Genomic DNA, 24853 nt, shown 5'->3' with positions numbered 1-24853 from the left:
TAGAAAATAATTTAAAAGAATTACAGAAATAAACAAGTGGAAAAAAACTTGTTTCTGTAAAAAATAATTCAAATGTATTTATTTTTTTAATTCAGTTCAAAATCTAATTTACTCAATAAAAAAAAAGGCAGACTTTAAATTAATATGGAGAGTTGTTATTAACACATTTACATTTAAATATATAAATATATAAAATAAAAAAATAGATTAAATGTTCAAATAAAATAAAATATTTGTCTGGTCATTTTTTTCCTGATTTTTCAAAATGTTGTTTTTAATTCCGTCCTTATGATATTTAACTCTCTATAGTTTCTGTTTTAATGAAATAAGTGAAACCGGTTTCAGCTCAGCAGGACACGGTGACTGTGTGAGGCAGACATTTGTCTGTTTAAATAAAAGCTGAAAGAGAAACAGAGAAAAGGGAGAGGAATGGCTTTCAAGCTTTTGTGAGGGTCGACCTGCAGGTGACCTCTGACCCCAATACACACACACACACACACACACACACACACACACACACACACACACACACACACACACACACACACACACACACACACACACACACACACACACACACACACACACACACACACACACACACACACACACCAGTATGTAGTGTCTCTACTTTAAAGAGTCCTCTCCTGCTGATGTTCAGGTGTATATCAGTATGTAGTGTCTCTACTTTAAAGAGTCCTCTCCTGATGATGTTCAGGTGTATATCAGTATGTAGTCTCTCTACTTTAAAGAGTCCTCTCCTGCTGATGTTCAGGTGTATATCAGTATTTAGTGTCTCTACTTTAAAGAGTCCTCTCCTGCTGATGTTCAGGTGTATATCAGTATGTAGTGTCCCTACTTTAAAGAGTCCTCTCCTGATGATGTTCAGGTGTATATCAGTATGTAGTCTCTCTACTTTAAAGAGTCCTCTCCTGCTGATGTTCAGGTGTATATCAGTATTTAGTGTCTCTACTTTAAAGAGTCCTCTCCTGCTGATGTTCAGGTGTATATCAGTATGTAGTCTCTCTACTTTAAAGAGTCCTCTCCTGCTGATGTTCAGGTGTATATCAGTATGTAGTGTCTCTACTTTAAAGAGTCCTCTCCTGCTGATGTTCAGGTGTATATCAGTATTTAGTGTCTCTACTTTAAAGAGTCCTCTCCTGCTGATGTTCAGGTGTATATCAGTATGTAGTGTCCCTACTTTAAAGAGTCCTCTCCTGATGATGTTCAGGTGTATATCAGTATGTAGTCTCTCTACTTTAAAGAGTCCTCTCCTGCTGATGTTCAGGTGTATATCAGTATTTAGTGTCTCTACTTTAAAGAGTCCTCTCCTGCTGATGTTCAGGTGTATATCAGTATTTAGTGTCTCTACTTTAAAGAGTCCTCTCCTGCTGATGTTCAGGTGTATATCAGTATGTAGTGTCCCTACTTTAAAGAGTCCTCTCCTGCTGATGTTCAGGTGTATATCAGTATGTAGTCTCTCTACTTTAAAGAGTCCTCTCCTGCTGATGTTCAGGTGTATATCAGTATTTAGTGTCTCTACTTTAAAGAGTCCTCTCCTGCTGATGTTCAGGTGTATATCAGTATGTAGTGTCTCTACTTTAAAGAGTCCTCTCCTGCTGATGTTCAGGTGTATATCAGTATGTAGTACCTCTACTTTAAAGAGTCCTCTCCTGCTGATGTTCAGGTGTATATCAGTATGTAGTGTCTCTACTTTAAAGAGTCCTCTCCTGCTGATGTTCAGGTGTATATCAGTATGTAGTGTCTCTACTTTAAAGAGTCCTCTCCTGCTGATGTTCAGGTGTATATCAGTATGTAGTGTCTCTACTTTAAAGAGTCCTCTCCTGCTGATGTTCAGGTGTATATCAGTATGTAGTGTCTCTACTTTAAAGAGTCCTCTCCCGCTGATGTTCAGGTGTATATCAGTATGTAGTGTCTCTACTTTAAAGAGTCCACCCAAACCTGTAGAAACCCCTTTAAAACCTTCCAGAAGAATCACACGATGCAGCATGAACTTTTTTCTCAGTTTGGTTTTTATTATATTTGGACATTTAGCAAAACACTGCAAAAAACATCCAAAGCAGTTTAGTGTATAAGAGCTAACGACATAAATAGAAAATAAGAATCAATGATTGCATTTGTTTATTCAGGAGCGGCCGGTACGAGCCAGTGATTGCTATAATGAGACTCGAACGGTGCACCGTCCCCCCTCTTATAAATTAAAGAAGACAATACATCACAGACCACACAATAATAAATTACACAAATAAATTAATAAATACATAAATAAATAGAAAACAGTTTAGGTAATACAGAAAGGCTTTGTTATAAAAACAAACCCAGCCCCGTGATAAATACGTGTTGAAGAGACAGATTAAGGCAGTTTTACAGCAGGAGTTTCTAACCCAAAAGGCATTACCGGCTACTCTAGTTTGAATATTTCTTGTGTTCAGGCAACAGCTACTGATCCACGAGCTAATCAGAGTGATGAGATCAGGTTTCAAATCGGCTACAGGTCGTCCCCTCTCTTAGGTCTAGAAGCTAATAGCACTTGTGCAGAGATGCTAGAAAAATAAATGAACAGTCTAACAGGCTTTAAGTGAAGCATGACGTCAGTGTGTGTGTGGGTGTGTGTGGGGCCAAACACGCACGGGCACGCAAGGCACTGAATTTCAACCATGAGGAGGAGTTACACTGCAAAAAATATCCTTTCATTTCTCTGTTTAACTGAATTATATCGGCTTGAAAATTGGGTTAATTCCTCATTATTTTTATATTATTATGAGCTACTTTTAATTTGTAATTAATATTGTCTGTTTTATTAATTTATTATGATGATTTTTGTATTATTTAATTAATTGTACCATGGATATATAAAGGGTATTTGCTCTATGAATAAAAGGCATGATTATTTTACAATTATTTGTCTATAATATCAATAATAATAATAATAATAATAATATAAGAGCACTTTTTTGAATTAGTATCCAATATTATTGCAAACATGTTGAAGAAATGTACAGTTCAGATTGTTGAAAATCTAAAAAATAGCAGAAACATTTGTTGATTTTTAACCACAGAACTAAAACTATGGAGAAATGAGATCAGGAGTTACTGCCTCCAGCCAAAGTGCCATGTATTTTTCACTCAATTTTACCAAAAAGTCTGATTTTAGCAGCCCAAACTTTGAAATAAAACCGATATTTTTGCAGTGTATATCTAAACCCCTCTCAGGAACAGATCGGGATGTGTGTCCCGGTGTGAAAGCAGATTACCGGACCTGCAGCAGGATCACCTGCCGGTTCTCGGACGGGTGGCTCTTGTTGATGTGTCTCGTGAGCCCCGGGGAGCTGTAGAGCACCGCGGGGCAGTATTTACACGGGAACACCTGGGAGGAGTGCAGCAGGCGGACGTGACGCTCCTGGCTGCCCCGGTTCGAGAAGTTCTCCCCGCAAACCGGACACAGGTGGCAGGCGCTCAGGTTAAGCGGCGCTGCGCTCTGTTCGCGCACCGCTGCCGCTGCTGCCGCTTCGTCATCCTCCGTTACTTTAGAGTGCTGAGACGCCAGGTGTTTCCGCAGGTAAGCTTGGCGTTTAAACTTTTTCCCGCACTGGTTACAATCATAAAGCCCCTCCTCAGATCCGGACTCTGAGGGTCCCGGGCTGGTTGTGTCTCTGTCACTAGAATCCTTCGCTTCATCCAAAGCTGCTCCTGTTTTACCGGACGCGGCAGATTTGTCGCTCTCCAAATGCTGCTGCGTGACACTCTGCTGCTGCTTGGGTTTGTGCCACCGCCTGTGCGACGCGAGGTTCGCCGGGCAGCTAAACACCTTGTCGCACTCGGGACACCTGTACTCCACGCGCACGATCCTGGAGCATTTGTGCTGCGCGAGGGCGAGAGGATCCGCGTATTCTTCTCGGCACAGCTGGCAGACGAACTCCCCCAGTGGGATGTATTCCTCCCCGGTGAGACTGGGGGGCTTCCGGTCCACCGGCTCTTTAATCTTGAGCCCGAGCACCGGAGACGTGGTGACGTTATCCTCAAAGTGCAGTTTCCGGATCGTTTTGGTTTTCTTGGACGCTGGTTTTCCTTTGCGCTCGGTGTCGCTTGAATGCCGCTTTGTGTTTGTGGGGAGCGTCGCGGTGGGTGCAGTGACGCTGAAGGTTCCGGTGCGACTGCTGTTGCTGGAACCGATTTTCAGATCCACCGGGGCGAAGGGGCGGTCCAGAGCCGCGGGGAGGGCCGCTCCGGTGGGGAAGGACGCTGCGGAGAGGTTGAAGCGCCTCTCGTAGGAGCGCTCGTGGTCCTGGCTGACGGGGCGCGTGGGGCTGTAGAGAGCCTGGTACACCGCCTCGGGGTTACCGAACTGCACCGGTCTCTCCACGCGCTCCGGAGCCACCGCCCCGCACGTGGGAGTCTGTGCGCGCACCGGGAAGGATGCGAGAGGCATCCAGGAGGGACGCGGCAGGAGCGGTGGAGGTGGAGGTGGCGCGGCAGCAGCTGAAGGCTCTTCATCCTCGACGCGGACGCGGTACGACACCGGGTTTGGTTTCTTGTTCCTTTTCACTAAAAATCCTCTGGGCATGTTTCTGCCGGATGGAGAGCGGAAGGCACTGTTTTTTGGGGAAGGGAGCAGATCCACTTTCAGGACATCTGCCGCGTCTGTTTCTGCCGCTACTGATCGTCCGTTCTGCTCCCTGTTCTGATTCCTTTCACCACAAACATAGCTGCACTCTTTTTAAAGGCGACATGATGACATTGTTCCCGTCACCCCCCCTCCTCGTTGACTCATCACCAACCAATCAGAAGCAGGAGATCTCCCCAGTGGATTTGAGGGAGTGGGTGTGGGAGGATGGAGAGAGAGGAGGTGATTCTCAACAACCTGCCTAATGAGCCTTTCCCCCAATATTAAGATAGTATTCTAACATCCCTGAAACAATGTGGACTTTGGCTACAGGTGGGAAACATCTCCCTAAAACAAAACGTTAAGGATTAAAAAAACAGATGAAAATACATTAGGGATGGATTTTAAATTGGGTTGACTTTGCTTATCATTTCATCAGGTTTATAATATATATACCACGCTCAATATATCATGTTTTTGAACCTCATATTAAAACAGATTCAATATGGAGAAGAAAACCATCAGATGGCTAAAAACTCAAAAGTGAAGTCCCCTTTATATAACACTGTAATATATGACATTCAAAACTATTATACAATATCAAAACTGTCCTTTTATGACATAGCAGCATGTTTTAGAATATAACATCATTTAAGCAGCATTATTGAATATAACTTAATATAGTAAAGTGATGGATATTGTATTATTATTAAAAGAATCATGTTTGTATCTTTCAAATAAGCACAACAGCAGCTCCACATTTAAATAATAATCTAATAAAAGAGTTATAATCTGTCAAATAACTTCTGGCAGCAATTTGTGTTCAGATTTAGAATTTAAGACATTCAAAGACTTTCCAGGATAACTCAATATCCAAAAACAAACCGGACTTTGACGCATTTTAACGCATTTTAACGCACCAAAACATAAGTAATGTCCACGTTTGGGATTAATAAAGTCCGTCTTCTTCTTGAGATTGATATTCAATTTCATTTTAAAAAATATTCTGCACACTTGTCAAATATACTCTATACTCCTATATATATATTGTGTTAGTAGTGATTTTATTACAGTGCAACTACTACTGTATTTTACATTGTGTTTTGAACGGATTCTCTGTAAAGTGGATTTGTGTGTGTGTGTGTGTGTGTGTGTGTGTGTGTGTGTGTAGGAGGGGGGGGTGCAGATTGCAAAGCAGATGTACCTGAGGGTTTTATTGTTCCCCCCCCCTTCACTCTCACCCCCCCCCCCTGTCTCACACGCGCCAGGAGGCTCTGCTTTCACGGTCTGATGCGTTTCTATAGAAATCTACACGTGCCTCGGCTTTATGTGGGAGGGGGGGTCGAGGAGGGGGGCGGGGCGGGGGCTGTGATTTATCCCCAAAAAAAGAAGGAGGAATCCGTCCGCATAACGATGTCAGGAAGAAGGGGTAACTACAAGGAAAAGTGGAACATGGAGAATGAAGAGCTCCAGAGACGGAAAGGGAAGCTCAGTGTGAAACTAAAATACCACACATTATTATGTGTGTTTGCTTCTGAGTTATTCTGTATCAAAAACAGAAATGTAAGGTATAGATATTTGGAAAACTTGACCTACGAACTGATCATAATTAGTAATAGTGAGCTGTCCTTTTTTAATGATATAAAATAACTATTCTTTTCGACTTGAATCTGCGTCTTCGATATTTGAAACGACATTTTTTAAATCTTTTTAAAAACAGTTTGAAATAAGAAGGAAGGAGTATTTTTAGAAATGACATTAAAGTGATAATTATGTCAGCATTTCTTGGTGAAATAAGCTCACCAACAGCTCCAAACTTAACTCATAATACAATACATTAGAGTTGTAATCTTTAATGTAACTTGTGTCACGACCTTGTGTTCAGATTTCAGAATTTAAGACATTTCAAAGCTCTCCAGGTCAGATACATATCCCCCAAAAAGCAGACTTTTACGCACAAACACATGGATTTGAATCCGGCTAAATACATTTAACCAAACAAAGTTATTTCGTTCTCCCATGTGGCCTTGCAGCATGTGCGCTGGCGTGACAGTTAACTCCGGACATATGAATCCGTCATTTCGCGCATACATAATTAATAGCGAGAGGAGGGTTTCCTGCTTAGCATCACAATGGCTGCAAGCTGTAGACCCGTCGTGATTGAAAAGGAAATTGCACAGTGGAGAGAAAGAAGGGAGTAGTAGAAGAAGAAGAAGAAGAAGAAGTGGGGGCCCTCTCCACAAAAAAAAAGAAAAAGCAATCTGGCCCCCCGATACCGTCGGCGCGTGCTGTGTGTAATCAGTGCGCTCTTTCTGTGTCACCAAATGGGCCAAACCGAGATTATGTGCGCGTTCAGAGACTGAAAACCCAAATAGTGCGGGTCAGATGTGAGCAGGTCAGCCGGATGTGAGTCTGTCTGAGCTCTGAAATGTTTGAACATAATCATTAGTGCGCAGAGAAGTCAGAGTGTGAGGTTTGAGGTGTTTGGGAAGGAGTGGATTCATATATTCAAACTGCTACCATTTACAACCAAAATGCTGCATTTTTGCCTAAAATTCTTATTTTCTTCAATTTTTCGTGTGTTTTCTTTTGTAAGTTGGTTTTGTCTGTTTATTACATAATACGTTTGGATAATATAAAGTCCTTTAAGTGTTTATTTAACACTTTTATGCCATAAAAACTATAATAAAACATCATAACAACTCTATAAACTGCCTTTAAATAAGTACAAAGCAGTACTTTTTGAATATAAGATCATTAAAGGAACATTATTGAATATTATTAAGTACAGTATATTATTGGTATGTATCTGCACACTCTTATAAAGTATCCTATGTTTGTTAGAAGTAGGGTTGATAGTGTATTCTGACTTGTGTATTTGATATATATTTATCCATCTACGGTTGAAATATATTTACTGTTATTTTCTTATATTTCTAACTCGTGTGCCATGTTTACATGCTGCTGTAACACAACCATTTCCCAAATTAGGATACATAAAACATATCTTACCGAAAAAGGTCAGAAACTCTAAAAGAAAACAGAGACATGTTGATGTTTTTGAAACCTCAAAATGCAGCTTGAACAGATAAAATACACACAGTAAACCATCAGATATCTAATAACTCAAAACTACAGAAGAAACAGGTCCATTTTAACATTATAATCAATACAGAGTGCTTATGTATAACTAAACAGCAGCATTATTAGAATGAAAGTGTGTTAAAGTCACCACTGAGTGCATCCATCACACTGTGCTTTACTGACTGCATCACAGACATAATAGGAAGGACATTGCATCTTTTCATATCTTATATTTGGATTTCCAGCGTCTGTTTGTAGAGATTTAAAAAGGGATCGTGACAGCGGAGGAATTCAGTGTAATCTGCATTATGTAAATATAACATTTGAAAGGCCTGATTCCTGTAGTATGAACACCAGCAGGCTGCAGGTTGTTTAGCTGCGGACATATGTTGTTGTGTGTGCGGTTATTTTTCAGCCTCATTAACATACAGCTGTAGAGTGACACCCCCCACCCTCTCCTCCCATTTTCTCCCCTCTTCTCCTCCCCCATAAAGCCTTCATGTGCAGCCTGTGATTGGTCACGCTGCTGCAGAGTCATACTCACAGTTACAGTTGGCACATTGTGGAGGAGAGGTCTGTGGAAACACAAGCATTCAAACCCTCCTTTTTACAGGCGTTTCAGTTCAAACTCATTTCAGTTAGAGACCATATAGTCAGAGGCACATCTAATGAGGGAGACAGAAAGACAGTCATGTGAAGTTTGTCCTGGAGAAGTCAAATTAAGGTAGACATTTAAAGGAATTCACATATAAAGTCACTCAATGTGAAGTGTTACAGCTGGCAGGTAACACAACATTACTGGACTGCAATGTTTCCTGAACCATCATAACAACACTTTTTCAGCAGCTTCAAAAGTCCCTTAAAAATGATATTATCTTGATTAGTAAATAAGGAATACTTACTTTACAGTTAAGTGACTTTTCTTCAAGAAATTATTCTTGTAAACATTGCTGCTTTGCTTTCAATTCAACATCACTGTAATCATTAGAACATTAGCAGACATATAATCTAATATTAAGGATTAGGGATTCATCGTTAATCACATTTTCAACACATATTACTGCTTTTCGCTGTTTTCACGTGACATTAAACTCTCTTTGGGTTTCAGACTGACAACAGATATCATCTCTGTCTTTTTATAGAAGAAACTATGAACCAATTACTCTAGGAAATAATCGTCAGAGTATTTGATACTTGTACAATCGTTAGTTACAGCCTTAACGCTTTTCCATGTTTGCTTTTTGTGCTGTTCTTCCCTGTAGTGTGTTCTGTGTGTTTTAGTGCATGTAAATGGTTTGTAAAGGCTCAAATCCCTGGCCGTGTCTCAGTGTGGAGTACACCTGCTGCAGAGCCACTATTTCAAGTATACTACGTCATCGAGTGGCGCCGAATACTGGGCATTTAAACAGTCCTTCGGCGCCACTCGATGACGTAGTATACTTGAAATAGTGGCTCTGCAGCAGGTGTACATGTTAGGCTACTTGTTAGACGCTTTTATCCAAAGCGACTAACACTCAATACTGTGGACAATCCCCACAGGAGCAATTTGGGGTGAAGGGTCTCAGGGACACAACGACATGATGACTGCAGTGGGGTTTGAACCTGTGCTCCCCTGATCCGAACACCAACGCCCTACCCACTGCGCCACACGCCTCCACATTGAGAAACGGCCCCTGTGTTCCCTTCAGAGGGAGTTTCTCTCACACACACTCCCTTTAGTTTGGAGCTGCAGTCAAATGAGCAACTCCACACTTCCAGATTTTATACATTTGCAAACTCGTAGTCTACAAACACAACAGACTCACGAAACATCATGAAGCTCATTTAGTTATACTACATTTAATGAAACTACTTCATGCATTTTGCACAAACTGCAGATGCTTTAGAGTGAGGTTTGAACCACTAATTGGATTATGGAGAAATGTTTTCAGCTGTTTGCATTTGGAACATGCAACAACGAGGTGTCAGGTGTGTGGAGAGTACGGCTTACCTTCCAAAACCAGACGCTAACACACATTAAAACAATGAAAATGTCTGTAAGGAATTGTCGTTGCAGGAGTTTTTTGATGAAAGGAAGTATTGCGCATGTTTGTAAGAGCTTCAGGATTCACTCAGTGTGTTCAGGGTCCCGTTTCAAAGACAATATGATTTTAAACAATGCGTTTAAACGTATTTAATGTGGTGTGTCACCGCTGTCCGGGGCCGGCGAACATGGGCAGCAGGTTCCTGTTGAAGCTCAGATATCTGACCGCGCTGCTCCTCACAGCCGCTCGCACCTCAGCGGCCGGAGATCTGTCCCGAAGGAGGACCGGAGAGACATCGTCCTCCACCGTCTGCCCCGAAACATCGCCCTGCCGGAACACACCATGACACAACATGATGCATCTCTCTTCTTGCTCTATTTCTACGTTATTTGTATTTACTTGCACATCTCAAAACATTCTCTCGCACTATTGTATCTGTCGATGTCCTATCTTTTTACATTGGCTTTCTACTTGAGATGTGTGATCTGTTCCTGTCCTCCACGTGCTCTGGTTTGTTTGTATGTTAACCCTTACATGTCTGCCTCATGTTTCTGTGGTCTTCATTTGAACTTTTGTTCTTTCTTGTGAAGCAGGTGCTATAACAAATAGTATTATTATTATATTCATGTTGCTCTGATGGAGGAGCAGTTTTTCACTGACATATCTACACTGTAGTTAACGTGCACATGACGATAAAAGCCTTGATCTGGTTTCACAGAAATATGTTTTAATAATAAATACATATCTGTTCACAGGCATTTTATATTTGTTATTTATTAGTTTATACATATATTTAAAATGATTTGATATTTGTGATACATTAAAAGCACTTTACTGTGTTTGAGGCGATCTGCTGAAGCTCCTGCTCGAAGTCGGAGAATCTGTCGTGATATACGGCCAAACACCAGCTCTGTCTGAAGAAACTACACACACGCACACGCACACGCACACGCACACACACACACACGCACGCACACGCACACGCACACACACACACACACACGCACACGCACACACACACACACACACACACACACACGCACACGCACACACACAGAAATGGGAAGTTATTTTTTTTGAATTCATAAAGATATGGTAATTTACCCAAGGCCAATTTACTTTTGTTCTTTGACCTAAGTAGGAATTTGAATGAAGGATCTTTTTTTTTTACATTGCAGTATTCTGCCTTTTACTCAGTAACAGTTCTTCCTCCTCTGTGTGTCTCCATAGCCAAACACCTACAGCCAGACTTTCCGCGTCTGGCTGTAGACGCGTCTGGCTGTGGATGTGTATGTGTACACCCACACATACACATCCACATACACACACATACACACCCAGAGGCCACAGTAAATGACCCCCAGCCGCCACTCGGTCAATCAATGATTTTAACGGCTCCTGATGCTCCTCAGTGACTTTAGGAGTCAGGGGAGAGAGGAGGGTGTGTGTGTGTGTGTGTGTGTGTGTGTGTGCGTGTGTGTGTGTGTGTGTGTGTGTGTGTGTGTGTGTGTGAGGGGGGGACTCTTGGCTTTGTCTCGCCCCTGCTCTGCCACAGAGACAGATTGGGGAGCTGCATAAACAGATTAGAAGGCGGGGGACAATAGACGTCCATATCTGGGGGTCATTTGTGTTGAAACCTCAGAAGCAGGTCACCCGCTGTTTGACAAACACACACACGCACACACACACACACACACACTGCAAAGTCACACAGACAGCGGAGGACAAAGGACACTGAAGGCCTAAATCTCTCTCGTCTGTTCGGTGTTGTTTTGAAGTGTGGGGTCATCAGTCAGCAGATGCATGATGGGAAGTTTCTCTACCTGCATCTCTCTGGAAACACTTGCTGTCTCAGCGTGGCTTCAGCAGGTGGCTCGCTCTTGTTCAGAAGCTGCTTATGAACACAGTGTTTTTTAAGAACTCTACCACCTGCCATCTATCAGATACCCATAAGCATGTATTGTGAATAAATGACATTGCAATACTAAAAGGAGGCTGGAAGTGCACGATAAAACGGTAGAAAGCACGGGAACAGAGCAGAGAATAACTGATCATTACTCCTGCAGGTCTGTTGACATGTACGCTGGTTGTTTACCTCCTAAGTTATCAAAGCTAATAAGAGTAAGAACAAGTCAAATGTTAGTAAGACATAATAGTGTTTGATAGTTTGTTCTATCTTTTCTTGTCATCAGGAGTAATATTTTTTCTGTGGTACTACTTTACAGATAGTATTATTTTGTAAAGCACCTCCAGTATAGGGTTTGAAAGGTGCTACTGTATGTAAACAACATTAACTGACAGTAGCTGTAAATTATCTTCATGACACCAACCCCATGATCTTAGAAAATAACTGTTTATAAACTGATACAAACAAAGGATAATGTTGATTTACGTTTTTACTTTTTGAACTGCTTACACATCACATCAGACAGATTAAAACGAATCTTTGTCTCGTACGAAACCCCACAAATATTACACCATAATTATGTTAACCCTTAGATGCCCGAGTGGCTGGACCCTACTCTCTTCCATGAGTGGGTCAAAAAGGACCCGTATTAGAATAATGTGTGTTTTTATGCCATTTTTGTCCTTTTGGTTAAGAAAAATCACTTGTATAATATTTAGTATTATATTTTGGTTCACACTAGAAATATTTAATATTTAAAGGTGGGGTAGGTAAGTTTGAGAAACCGGCTCGAGATCGCTAGAATTTGAAAATACACAACCGGAGAAAATCTGCCACTTCCTTACAGAGCCCCTCCTCCAACACACACGAACACGCACATGACCAATGAGGGCACGAGATAAGTTAGTGCACAGATGGAAGGCTGACAGGCAGGTAGGCCATCCAGTTATTTTAGCCGGGCCGGCTCAGATGATTGGTCGTGCTTTTTACAGTACCACAGCTTCCACAGATGACATTTTTTTATGGATTTTTTGTCAAAGCACTTCAGATATTCATTGCTATCGGGATGTTAAGAGCATTCCATGGAATATAACAAAAAGGGTATCTCGAGCCGGTTTCTCAAACTTACCTACCCCACCTTTAATTTTTCACTATTTATAATTTTATAATTTTTTTTTTCATTTTTGACCCACTTATGGAAGCTTGGGGTAGTAATACAAAAACTACAATTTCTTAAAATGTATAACATTTGAATGGCATGATATCCAAAACATGTTTTTTGAGGAATAGCTGGAAAATGAAATGATAACATTTTTTAATTACAAAGATACTTCAAGAAAACCACCTCACCGGGTCCAAAAAGACCCACCTATGCATCTAAGGGTTAATTGTTCTTGCACTATATGTTGCATTGTTGGAGGAGCTCAGGTCAGAAGATTTTCATAGCCATTTCTACTCTGTAGCTTATGAGCAAACTGATTGTTGTGTTTTTATTTAGGTCTTAATGTGTGCACAGATGTGTCTTTGACTGTGTATTTATATACACATTTGCACACATATTTTTATATACATTTGTGTTTATATTCGGGATTGTGGGAAACGGTATTTCGATCTCTCCGTCTGTACACACAAAGTGGAAGATGTTGACTTTGACTGACTTGACTTTGAATCTTGAATCTTTTGAAAAAATGATAATTCCCTGGTTCAGAATAAATACAGTGGGATATATTATAGATTATATTTCCTCACCTGTGCAGGTCTGGGATCAGGCCCTGCTGGTAGCGGCTGCTCAGCTGGCCCAGCAGCTGCTGCTGTTTACCATACAGACTCAGGTAGTTGGAGAGGGGGAGGGGCTTCAGGGAGAGACAGGTGAGCGCCTCCACCTGCTCGTAGCTGTCCAGGTGTAGACAGAAGTAGTTCCCCGTCTCCACACGCCCCGTCACTAAGCAGCTGTCCTGCAACAAAACACATGTGTTATTGAAAAGTCCCTTAAATTAAAACACACTTCACTTTTTCAACTTAGGAATCTTTCTTAAAGGAATAATTATTGGATGTTATCTTCAAGAGTTTCAGAAAATGATGGATATGTATCTGTTTTCTGTACTTAAAGAGATCCTGCTGATTTAGTGTTCATCACACACTGCACAACAAATGGTCGTTGAAGAAATGTTTAATTAAATATTTTAAGAAAATGCTGTTTTCAGCCGCTTGAGAGTTCCTGCTTTTCTCGGTTTAATATATTCATATTTAAGTGATTTTTCCGGGGGATTTGGACTGACTAAACAACAACAACAACAACATGAACATTCTTCACTATTTTCTGACATTTTGACGTGTCTTCAAGCACAAGTGAGTTAGCTCTCTTGTTCTTCAGGAGTTTGTAGAGGGATTCTTTATTTGGTCTAATTTATTGACAGCACCGACACGCTTTAAAACATGGATTAAAAGACAAGGCAGTGATATTCTATGATTGTGCTTTTATCCACAAATAAAACACACACCAGTCTGTTGTTTATATTAAAACCTTACCTGTTGAACAGGAGGAGCGGTCAGGTTGGTGGCAGACGGTGTAGTGACCTGCAGGAAGTGAAATCCTCCGGGAAGCTTCCCACCTGAGGAGAGGAAACAGGAGGAAGGTTAAGGTGTGAGGAGGTTAAATATAATTAGTAGTTGAAGCCCTTACATGACAACAGAGAAAAGACCAATTAGTCAATAAGAGGCTTTTACGGTGAGCCCAACAAGGACCAGGTGACTACAGGTGAATATATTGCATACAGCAGTTTGCTCATCTTGTTTTACTGATAACTCAAGATGAAGACGTCCCACGACACAATGCTAAATGCACAGCGACACTTTAAACGGGACAGGCTGGAGGAGGGAGTGGGATGGGGAGGTGGTCTTAAGTGGTCTTAGCAGCACCAGTGCAGGAGTGGCAGTCCTGCTTGCTAAAGACTTTATCCCCAAGTCCCACACAGTGGAGGAAAGAGTAAAGGGCAGACTGCTGGTGGTGAGAGCTAACTATGAGCTTTTGAATCTGGTTTTTATCAACGTATACGCTCCTAATTCAGGTCCTGCCAGAGTTCAGTTTTTAAATGAGCTCAGCGCTGTTTTAAGTGAGTGTGAACCAGAAGAGCTTTTATTTTTAGGGGGAGATTTTAACTGCACACATGATGATGAGTTAGATAGGAACCATAGGGAACCTCATGCTGCATCCAAAAGAGCCATGACACAGTTAATAGCAACACATAGTCTATCAGACATGGAGAGAACATCACACACATCACGAGCAGTACACATGGGTCCACACTAGTCTTTCATCCGGTTAAAGTATAGAGTTAAAAGTCCCGAATTATGTAAAAGTGTATGGTGAAAATGCGCCTCAAAACTGGATCAAAATGCTAAAAAGGGAATATGGGGCCAGATAAAAAGTTACCATTGAAAATAGTTTGGGATAATGTCCGTTCACAACTCAGCTGAATATATAACACAGGTTATGTTACATATAATACTGAGCAAGCAGCCGATGCATCCCAACATGCGTTTCCCTGTAAACAGATCGCTGACAATGACCCAGATATCCTCGATGATTCGGCCTCTCTGCTCTCTGAAAAGTTCACGTGTGTTTCACCCCCGTGAGAGTGGCTGTTGTGTTTGTGTTACCTGTGGAGTGGCCTTGGTTCCTTCGTGAATACACGGCAGCACAATGCACCATTGTTACGCCCCGCTATGGTTTGAGTGGTCGACGAAATAACACGAGCAGTGGGTGGGCAGGTAAAGGTTTGGAAAACGCTCCAAGGTAATATTGGTGAATTCAGCAGGAAGAGTATTAAAAGGTAAACTGACAGACCCTAGAACATATACTCAGATGTGGTGCTGATGAATGTGAAGGAATTTAAGCTTTATAATAAAGATACGACACATGGGAATTGAATAGCAGGAGAGCTAATGCAGTACTGAAGTGGTTTTAAGGGGGCCAGGGTTTTATAGAAGTCCCATTCATTCCCATAGATGATTCACCACAACAAAAGAGGAACAAGTGTGTCATCAGTGTGTGGGAGACGGCCACTGAAGGGCATGTGGAGAAGTGGCTGCTCCATTGTGTTCCAAAATATCATTTTTAGATGCATCTCAATTCTCTCTGGGAACATTTTCATGCAAAAGAGACAATAAACGGACGGTATGTTTTGTTATTTTCATGGTCACACACACACACACACACACACACACACACACACACACACACACACACACACACACACACACACACACACACACACACACACACACACACACACACACACACACACACACACACACACACACACACACACACACACACACACACACACACACACACACACACACATGGCTAACCCTACACACACACACACACACACACACACACACACACACACACACACATGGCTAACCCTACACACACACACACACACACACACACACACACACACACACGCACACACACACACACACACGGCTAACCCTACACACACGGCTAACCCCACACACACACACACACACCCACACCCACACACACACCTAACCCCAGACACACACACACACACACACACACACACACACACACACACACCACACACACACACACACACACACACACACACACCCACACACACACACACACACACACACACACACACACACACACACACACACACAACACACACACACACACACACACACACACACACACACACACACACACACGTTTTATAGTTTAATATCGTTATTACTGGCTGCCTGCTACTTCATAAATGAAGTCAGTAGCCAGTGTTCTTAAATATTAGTGTGTCTACTTTCACAATGTAATACTGTATTACTGGCTGCTCAGCTAACTACTTTTGATATGTCTACTAACTATGCCTTTCTATATGCACGTATGTCGTAGAACACCATTTCCCCCCAGTTTCTGACCTTGAATCTTGGCCTGTCCGTACAGCGGAACGAGACGCTCTGTTTCTGGCGGAGTTTCCATCGCGGGCTCGAAGAGACGCAGCAACATGGCCGCCAGATCCCGGCCCACCTCCTTAGAGTTGAAGTTTGCGTTCGACCACTCGTCGGAGTAGTAGCTGCGGGAGAATTTGGTGAGAGGTCCGGCTGCAGAAATGGAGGAATCGTTGGTGTGGAAAGTGGCGTCTATAACGAGTCTGCGGTCGAACACCAGGAAGGAGTCGGTGATGCTCCTGAAGGCCTCAGAGTCCACGGCTTTATTGGAGAGATTAATGAACACCTGAAAGGAGAAAAGCAAGATTTGTTTTCTGTTTCTTGGGATGTCATGATTTTAATATGCTGCCCCTTATACATGAGATTAACACATGTGTCACTTCTGGGCAAAAATGACAGCTCCGCCCACTTTTGGGGGAAAACAAAGCTGTCATTTGAAAGGCGGTCGATTCAAATTCTGAAGTTTTTGCCAATCCGATCAGAAATGTAAGAAAACCATGGATTTGTGGATCTTCAAAGAGCCCGATCACGATGGCCAGACAGGCAAACAATTACATGAAATCCTTTGAAATGGAAGATCGGGCTCGATATATGGTTAAATATAGCAGTAGGCGATCGATGTCCACAGATGAGAGTAACATCTACGTCACTTTACGGCCCCGCCCACTTTTGGGGGAAACCAACGCTGTCATTTGAATGGCGATCGAGCCTGAAGCCACAGAGCTCTTCTTTTACTGTCCAATTATTTCCCGCCTCGCTCATGAGAGTAACAGCTGGCGAAATTACGGCCTCGCCTACTGATTTTAATTTAACCATATATCGAGCCCGATCGTCGATTTCCAATGATTTAATGTAATTGTTTGCCTGTGTGGCCATCGTAACCGGGCTCTTTGAAGATCAGAAAATCCACGGTTTTCAAACATGTCTGATCGGATTGGCAAAAACTTCAGAATTTGTATCGACTGCCAATCAAATGACAGCGTTGTTTTCCCCCAAAAGTGGGCGGAGCCGTAATTTTCGCCCGGAAGTGACGCATGTGTTACTCTCATCTATGCTTGGAATAAAGTACAGAAGGAGCTGAAACTGTCAGATTTGATCACTACGGGGGAGTTCAAGTCTTAAAGGACAGAGAACAAGAATCCATTGGTCGATGTGATTGCTCGTATATCCCATAATTGAAGTCGTTTTAAAATTGTGACAGTTTTTAGTGTTTTATAATAGTTATTTTATTTGCATATTGACTGGTTAATGTGCCATTTCATTAGTGTTTTACAGCTGTATTCGTCTGCTTGTATTGTTTTGTGTTAATTTGTTGTAACTTTCTCCATGCTGCCCTCTTGGCCAGGTCGCTGTGGAAAAATTGATTTGAAACTCAATGAGACTTCTACCTGGTTTAATAAAGGATATATATATATATGATCAGATGAACACATTTCCACACAAACCCACCTCTGTGATTAAACTTGTGGAGACAGTAGTTTTCAAAAGGCCCTATTGGAGTTTTCCCTTTCCTGTAGTGTTATAGATTTTCTCTCCCACATATGGACCAGACTGTGATTTGATCAAATTGTGCGGATCACAAGAGGTGATCTTTTTTATAATGAACACCTGAAAAGATAAAAGTAAGAAATACGTATGTTTTCTGTTTCTCTCGATTTCATGATCAGATGAACACACTTTTGTGATTAAACTCGTGGAGCTGGACAAACGTTTTAAAAAAGCCCTATTGGAGTTTTCCCTTTCCTGTAGTGCTATAGATCTTTCTCTCCCACACATGGACCATGTTGTGATCTGATAACATTGTGCAGCTCCCACTTTCTCTGTATCCTCCACAGCTAACAAATCTGTCAATATATTTCCAGCCTAGAAAACAAATGTTTAAGCCACATTTCTGAATGTTCTGGAACCTGCATGGTTTGACAAAATATAAAGACCTCATCTGCAGGGTGCCTCTATTTCAGCCTACAATGAGGAAAACAAACACACAATTGGAGAGTACAATCCTCTACTGTCTGAAACAATGGGAATGGGAAACACACCAACATCATTCTGTGCTCCACAAAACACAGTCTGCTTCCAGGAGAGGAATTAAAATCCAGCCAGCCGCTCGTTCATGGCCCCCTGGACAGTAACCCAGCATTGTTAGGGAAATATTTACTTCAGTGAACACTAATAACTAACTGGACAAGCACACATGTTAGTCTACTTGCCAGCAGTGTGAAGCCTGAAATGTTGAGTACCCCAAAACATTATGATAGAAATGTATTGTACGGGTCCCGAGCACATAGAAACTGCTGGATGGTAACTTGCATATGTTGGGCAATTGGCACAAGTTGTATTCGTTAGCATTCATTTGCAAATGCAGACAATAGCAAAAAAATGGCTTGGCCGAATTGGACATTTTTGGTGTGGTTTTGAGGTATATTGAGGATGCTGAATACATTTCTGACATTTTTAAGATCCGGGAGCACAATTATGGCTCAAAACTGCCATTTCTGATCCTGAAAATGTCAGAAATGGATTCAGCTTCCTCAATATCCCCCAAAAACCCTACAAGCAATTTTTTAACCATTGTCTGCATATGCTAATTAATGCAACTTATTCCAATTGTGCAAACTGCGAAACATATATAGTCCGGCAGTGGCTCAGTCAGTAGGGGCTTGGACTGTGAGCCGTAGGGTCGCCGGTTCAAGTCCCCGAACAGACCTGAATATGGAGTGTGGACTGCTACTTGGAGAGGTCCCAGTTCACCTCCTGCCCTGCCGAGGTGCCCTTGAGCAAGGCACTGGACAACCCCCTTCCCCCGCCCACTCCCATTGCTCCCCGGGCGCTGTGCAATAGCTGCCCACTGCTCCTAGTACTAGACTCCTGGTACTAGGATGGGTTAAAAGCAGAGAACACATGTCACTGTGTGTGCTCTGCATGTGAGACCATTACAGAGGGGTTCATCCCTCCCATTCTATCTATCTAAAAGTTAGCATCCAGCAGTTTCTATGTGCTGTGGGACCCCATTATACATTTCTATCATAACACTTTGGGGTACTCTACATTTCCAGGTTAACAATAAGACTCTATGTTGATTTACCCCACACTGCAGATTGAGGGTCTCTGCGTCTGTAGTGAAAGTCACAGATGTGAGGGGGTCGGGGTTTTCTCCGTTGTTCATGAGGCCCAGCAGCAGGCAGTGATGGTGGACCTGAACCTCGGCCTTCTTCAGGGCCGTCACCACAGCTTTCTCCACCTCCGGGTCGCTGAAGCAGGAGACGCCGGGCTCGGGAGGCGTGAAGACGACATGGATACGATTTCCCAGAATCCCGAGGCTGAGCAAAGTCTCAACGGTGGTGAAAACGTCGATGCTGTTTCCGTAGACGATGGCGTTATCTGGAGAGACACATGTGACATTTACCGTATTGCAAACGGATCCTTTTATATGCACCCATTTTTGCTTTTCAAGGCAATATCCAACTTCAGGAGACACTTAAAAGCAGGATGACCTTGTTACAGATGAGACATATGAGAATTTGGAAATGTAAAAGGAGAGCATTTTTATCCCAAAACATTCTCAGATTTTTTTAATTCAACTTCCCTTTTGAGTCCTAAACAGGCCAAACCATCTGATATTTCACATAACAATAAAAGATCATGGAAAAATTAATACAACTTATGTAGCAGAACGTTTCAGTCTTTTTTAAGTACATTTACTTGGTAATCCTTCTTTAAGGCAGAACATATATTTTGTAATTAGGTATTTTGACGTTGTTTTGGTACTTTTAGTTGAGTAACAGATCATAGTTGGTTATTAGAATGAACACTTGAAGCTTCAGTTCAGTGTCTCTGTCCGTGGTGCTGAACCAGAGGAGCTACACCAAGGACAGCACAACACAAAAACCTCTCATTAAAAAATCTATATTCCACTGCTCAACCATCATCATGTTTATCCTTATACTACCACTACAACTACCCGGGGAAACACGTTTTTTATATGTAAAATTCCCATAAATGTGTAAGCATACAGCTTTGTTAAGGTAAAAAAGTTATCATGATTTTGCCACTACAAACTGCAAAATAAAACTGTATATTTGTGATTCTAAAAGTGTTCTGACGGTAAGTACTGAGAGACTCCATCTGCTTTAGTCTACCGCTGAACTTCACATTCATACGTTTCTTTCGGCTGTTATTAAAATATGTAAATAAACATGTTATCTGCTGGAGTCTGCAACAGCAATTTGCATTTATTAATGGCTTTGCTTCATGACTAGGATCATCTAATTAGTACATTTAAAAGCCTCACTCCAGATCAGTGCACAATTCCTTCAGAGAGCAGATTCATTCTGCTTAATGACACAGTGGGTTTTATCCTCTGGCTCTCAGAAAGTGATGTGATAATGGAAAACTGGATGGGAGAGGCCAACATGATTCACACAGATGAAAGATTTCTCTGCAGCTAATTAGCGGCTAATTATACCGGAGCACTTCAGCGCTGACTGGCTGAGTAATGACATACTACTACACATTCATATTAGGTTCTGTGTGTGTGTGTGTGTGTATGTGTGTGTGTGTGTGTGTATGTGCATGTGTGTGTGTGTGTGTGTGCATGTGTGTGTGTGTGTTAGCTCACCCTCCAGCTCCACAAAGTTGGCGCTCAGCCAGCGGCGGGCAGCCATACAGTCGTGGAGGTCGTTGAGGGTGAAGAGGTTGGAGGGCAGCTGGAGGTTTGAGTCGGGCTGATTCACTTCAGCAGGACGAGGCGCCTACAGAAACACATCATAATAGTGTTACGTTTATTAGCTAGCTATATCTTTATATTGTTCTATAGAGTGGTGCAGGAATGAGTCCTGAAGCACTTCCTGTTGCCTCGTCTTGAAGTCTTTAGTATGTGTTTTTGGTTGTTAGCCTGAAATAAGGTATGTGGTAGCCACAAGCTAAAGAGATTTTAACAAGTTGTTCTAGGACATAAATAATTCAGTAAATACCCCACTGGTGAATTTAAAAACGGCGGTTGCTAACACAAGTGTCTAAATGAGACGACTAAACATCATCACACCCAACATTAGCCACCTTTAGCTTAGCAGTGGTGACGTGAAGTCATGTGACTGTTCTGTAGTTCCTTTATAGCCCAACATTAGCCACCTTTAGCTTAGCGGTGGTGACGTGAAGTCATGTGATCGACCCGTGCTGTAGTTCCTTTATAGCCCAACATTAGCCACCTTTAGCTTAGCGGTGGTGACGTGAAGTCATGTGATCGACCCGTGCTGTAGTTCCTTTATAGCCCAACATTAGCCACCTTTAGCTTAGCGGTGGAGACGTGAAGTCATGTGACCGTGCTGTAGTTCCTTTATAGCCCAACATTAGCCACCTTTAGCTTAGCGGTGGTGACGTGAAGTCATGTGACCGTGCTGTAGTTCCCTTATAGCCCAACATTAGCCACCTTTAGCTTAGCGGTGGTGACGTGAAGTCATGTGACCGTGCTGTAGTTCCTTTATAGCCCAACATTAGCCACCTTTAGCTTAGCGGTGGTGACGTGAAGTCATGTGACCGTGCTGTAGTTCCTTTATAGCCCAACATTAGCCACCTTTAGCTTAGCGGTGGTGACGTGAAGTCATGTGACCGAGCTGTAGTTCCTTTATAGCCCAACATTAGCCGCCTTTAGCTTAGCGGTGGAGACGTGAAGTCATGTGACCGTGCTGTAGTTCCTTTATAGCCCAACATTAGCTTCTTACTTCAGAAATCATAAAGTGTTGTTAATATGTGGAGATTATCCTGCTGAACTAAATGTGTAAGTATCATAAACGTTAGAGATTATTTTCTGTAATAATCCAAAATGAAATGGAGGAATCCCATTGGCTCTCTGTGTGTCACCTGGTACTGCAGGCCGGTGCAGAGGACCAGGTGGTCGTAGGGCACCGTCACTCCACCGGACACCAGGACGTGTTTGGACTTCCTGTTGATGGCCACCATCTTCCGGCTCACCACGCTGACGCAGGAGTGCAGAGGCAGCCGGGACAGATCTCTGCTGCTGTACGCATGACTGCACGCAAGAAGACACCTCTTAATGCAGTGAGTTAAAGGAAGATTAAGTGCTCTTCCCTTTCAGAGTGTTTTCAAGAACTGTGACAGCCTTCAAGGAAAATATATGGCTTCCTTTAACAAGAGTTTGGTGTGTCCCTTCTGGGCTACTGTAGAAACATGGCACACACGAAAGAGTAGCTCCCTATGTAGACACGAAAGACTCATTTTAGAGCTGCAATTTCATTAATTCATCAATTTGTTTTACATTTAAATTAATATGCAACAGTTTGGATAATTGATGCTCATATTTTATGAAAGACGTGTTTTTAACCACTTTTTTGCCATTTTATAGATAAAATAAATAGTCGTTTATAAGAAACAATAATTGGTCAATTATTTAACAATGAAATGAATCGTTAGTTGCAGCCCTAGCTTATTCTGAAATAACCCCTAAACAACAATACATATCTTTAGATGATTATACGCCAAATAAAATACAGTTATGAGTAATTTTCTGCCAATAGAAATCCCTTAATAGTGCTCACTGGTCCTTTGTGTTTATAGGAAATGCATCAAAATGGTTTCATTCATCTACAGCCATTACATTATGCAATCATTTTTCACCTCATAAAAATGTGTTAAAGCAAAACATGTGTCTATTGCCACTATCATTTAGCTGTAAATGACATAAAAACACTTGTATTGATCGTTTCTTGGTGTGTTGAGATATTATCTGATATGTGAATTAATGCTGTTTTCCTCAGTCCTTTTGTTCCATTCTCTCACCTTGTGGAGAGAAATCCGATGTCCTCGTGGTCGAAGTCGCTGAGGAGGCCGTGCGTGGAGACCAGGGTCAGGCTGTTGAACCTGAGGTGAGGGCTACAAGGGAACAAACAACACACAGCAGAACACAGTAAACAAACACAGTACACAGTAAACAAACACAGTACACAGTAAACAAACACAGTACACAGTAAACAAACACAGGACACAGTAAACAAACACAGGACACAGTAAACAAACACAGGACACAGTAAACAAATACAGGACACAGTAAACAAACACAGTACACAGTAAACAAACACAGGACACAGTAAACAAACACAGTACACAGTAAACAAACACAGGACACACTGAACAAATGCATCCCACAGTAAATACATATAGTGCTTTTTCTGGGAAACCTCATTTCTGCAGAACCTACCTGCTTCATTTAGTGATGTGCAACAACATTTATAGATAATTAATAATAATAATAATGCATCACATTTTTTATTAGAGCGCTTTTGCAGGTGCTCAAAGCGCTCTACAATTACACATTACACATATTAGACATGTAAGAGTCATTACTGTGGACATTACCCACAGGAGCAAATTCGGGTGAAGTGTCTTGCCCAAGGACACAACGGCCTGACGCAGTCGCGGCCGAGGCGGGTTTCGAACTGGAGTTCACAAACGCCCCTTGATCTGATGATCAACGCTCTAACCCACTGCGCCAAAATCGCCAAAATTGCTTATATTAGCCATGTTAAGAGGACAATAAAGAATATTAAAAACCACTCTTTAGTTTGCTTTATGTACTACGAAGGTCTGGAGAAGATTAAGTAAAGCCACAGTGATTTTTCCCCTTTAAAAATCTTAAATCGTTACTTTACTTAGGTTGTACTTGTTTACCAAGTTAGCACTACTGTTAGCTTCCCAGTTAGTTAGCACAACCATTAGCTGATTTCAACAACAGGTGCATTCATTTCTTTCTTATTTAGGAAAAAGGTGTCCCATTGGCTGGTAATTGTGATTAATCTCTGGTTGTTTTTGAAGATGTATAGATATATTTTGTATATTGATGTACATATAACACACTATTGGCATATTTTGTACATGCACAACAACCTATATAACACACTACAGGAAAGGGAACACCCCAAAAAGCAGAATAGGGCCTCGTTATTCTTTGGTGAAAGCATCAATAGTAAATATTTCAATATCGTTGCGTTATTTGTTATCAATGCATTTGGTCAAACCTTTTCTTTATATTGACCATCACAGTTAGACGTTCCTCTGACTGATTTCACCCCAAAGAAACATTTGCTTCAGTAAAACTCACACATTTGATCTGTTTGAGAGTCTTCTGCTTGTAGACGTATATTATGAAACCCTGACGTGGTCCCTTTTTTTTTTTTATAACTAATGCTGTTGATGTATTGTGATTTAAAAAAGGTGTCTATT

The 24853-nt window shown here is 41.8% G+C and overlaps 2 protein-coding genes across 2 annotated transcripts in view; both read right to left on the bottom strand.

Annotated features, from left to right (window-relative positions):
• Window positions 1-2015: 2015 nt before the first annotated feature.
• On the bottom strand, window positions 2016-4965 carry insm1a (insulinoma-associated 1a). Its single transcript, XM_034123810.1, has one exon. The coding sequence runs from the start codon at window positions 4583-4585 to the stop codon at window positions 3272-3274; it is 1314 nt and encodes a 437-aa protein (XP_033979701.1). The 5' UTR covers window positions 4586-4965; the 3' UTR covers window positions 2016-3271.
• Window positions 4966-9574: 4609 nt separating this feature from the next.
• Window positions 9575-24853, bottom strand: part of cfap61 (cilia and flagella associated protein 61) — a 40836-nt gene continuing 25557 nt past the window's right edge. Inside the window, exons 16-24 of the mRNA XM_034123852.1 lie at window positions 23414-23506; window positions 22478-22646; window positions 21237-21369; window positions 19704-19999; window positions 16589-16904; window positions 14168-14250; window positions 13388-13593; window positions 10568-10655; window positions 9575-10059 (exon numbers count right to left, since the gene is read on the bottom strand). Of these exons, the coding sequence (XP_033979743.1) occupies window positions 9895-10059; window positions 10568-10655; window positions 13388-13593; window positions 14168-14250; window positions 16589-16904; window positions 19704-19999; window positions 21237-21369; window positions 22478-22646; window positions 23414-23506 (1549 nt within the window). The 3' untranslated portion in view covers window positions 9575-9894. The remainder of the gene's footprint in view (window positions 10060-10567; window positions 10656-13387; window positions 13594-14167; window positions 14251-16588; window positions 16905-19703; window positions 20000-21236; window positions 21370-22477; window positions 22647-23413; window positions 23507-24853) is intronic.

The sequence above is a fragment of the Trematomus bernacchii genome, unplaced genomic scaffold (assembly GCF_902827165.1).
Source record: "Trematomus bernacchii unplaced genomic scaffold, fTreBer1.1, whole genome shotgun sequence".
Lineage (NCBI taxonomy): Eukaryota > Metazoa > Chordata > Actinopteri > Perciformes > Nototheniidae > Trematomus > Trematomus bernacchii.
Note: the sequence above shows the minus strand (reverse complement) of the source record. Positions and strands in the feature narration are given on the sequence as shown.

Excerpts from the sequence above, each read along its gene's own strand:
- insm1a (XM_034123810.1), bottom strand. The coding sequence starts at position 4,585 with ATGCCCAGAGGATTTTTAGTGAAAAGGAACAAGAAACCAAACCCGGTG.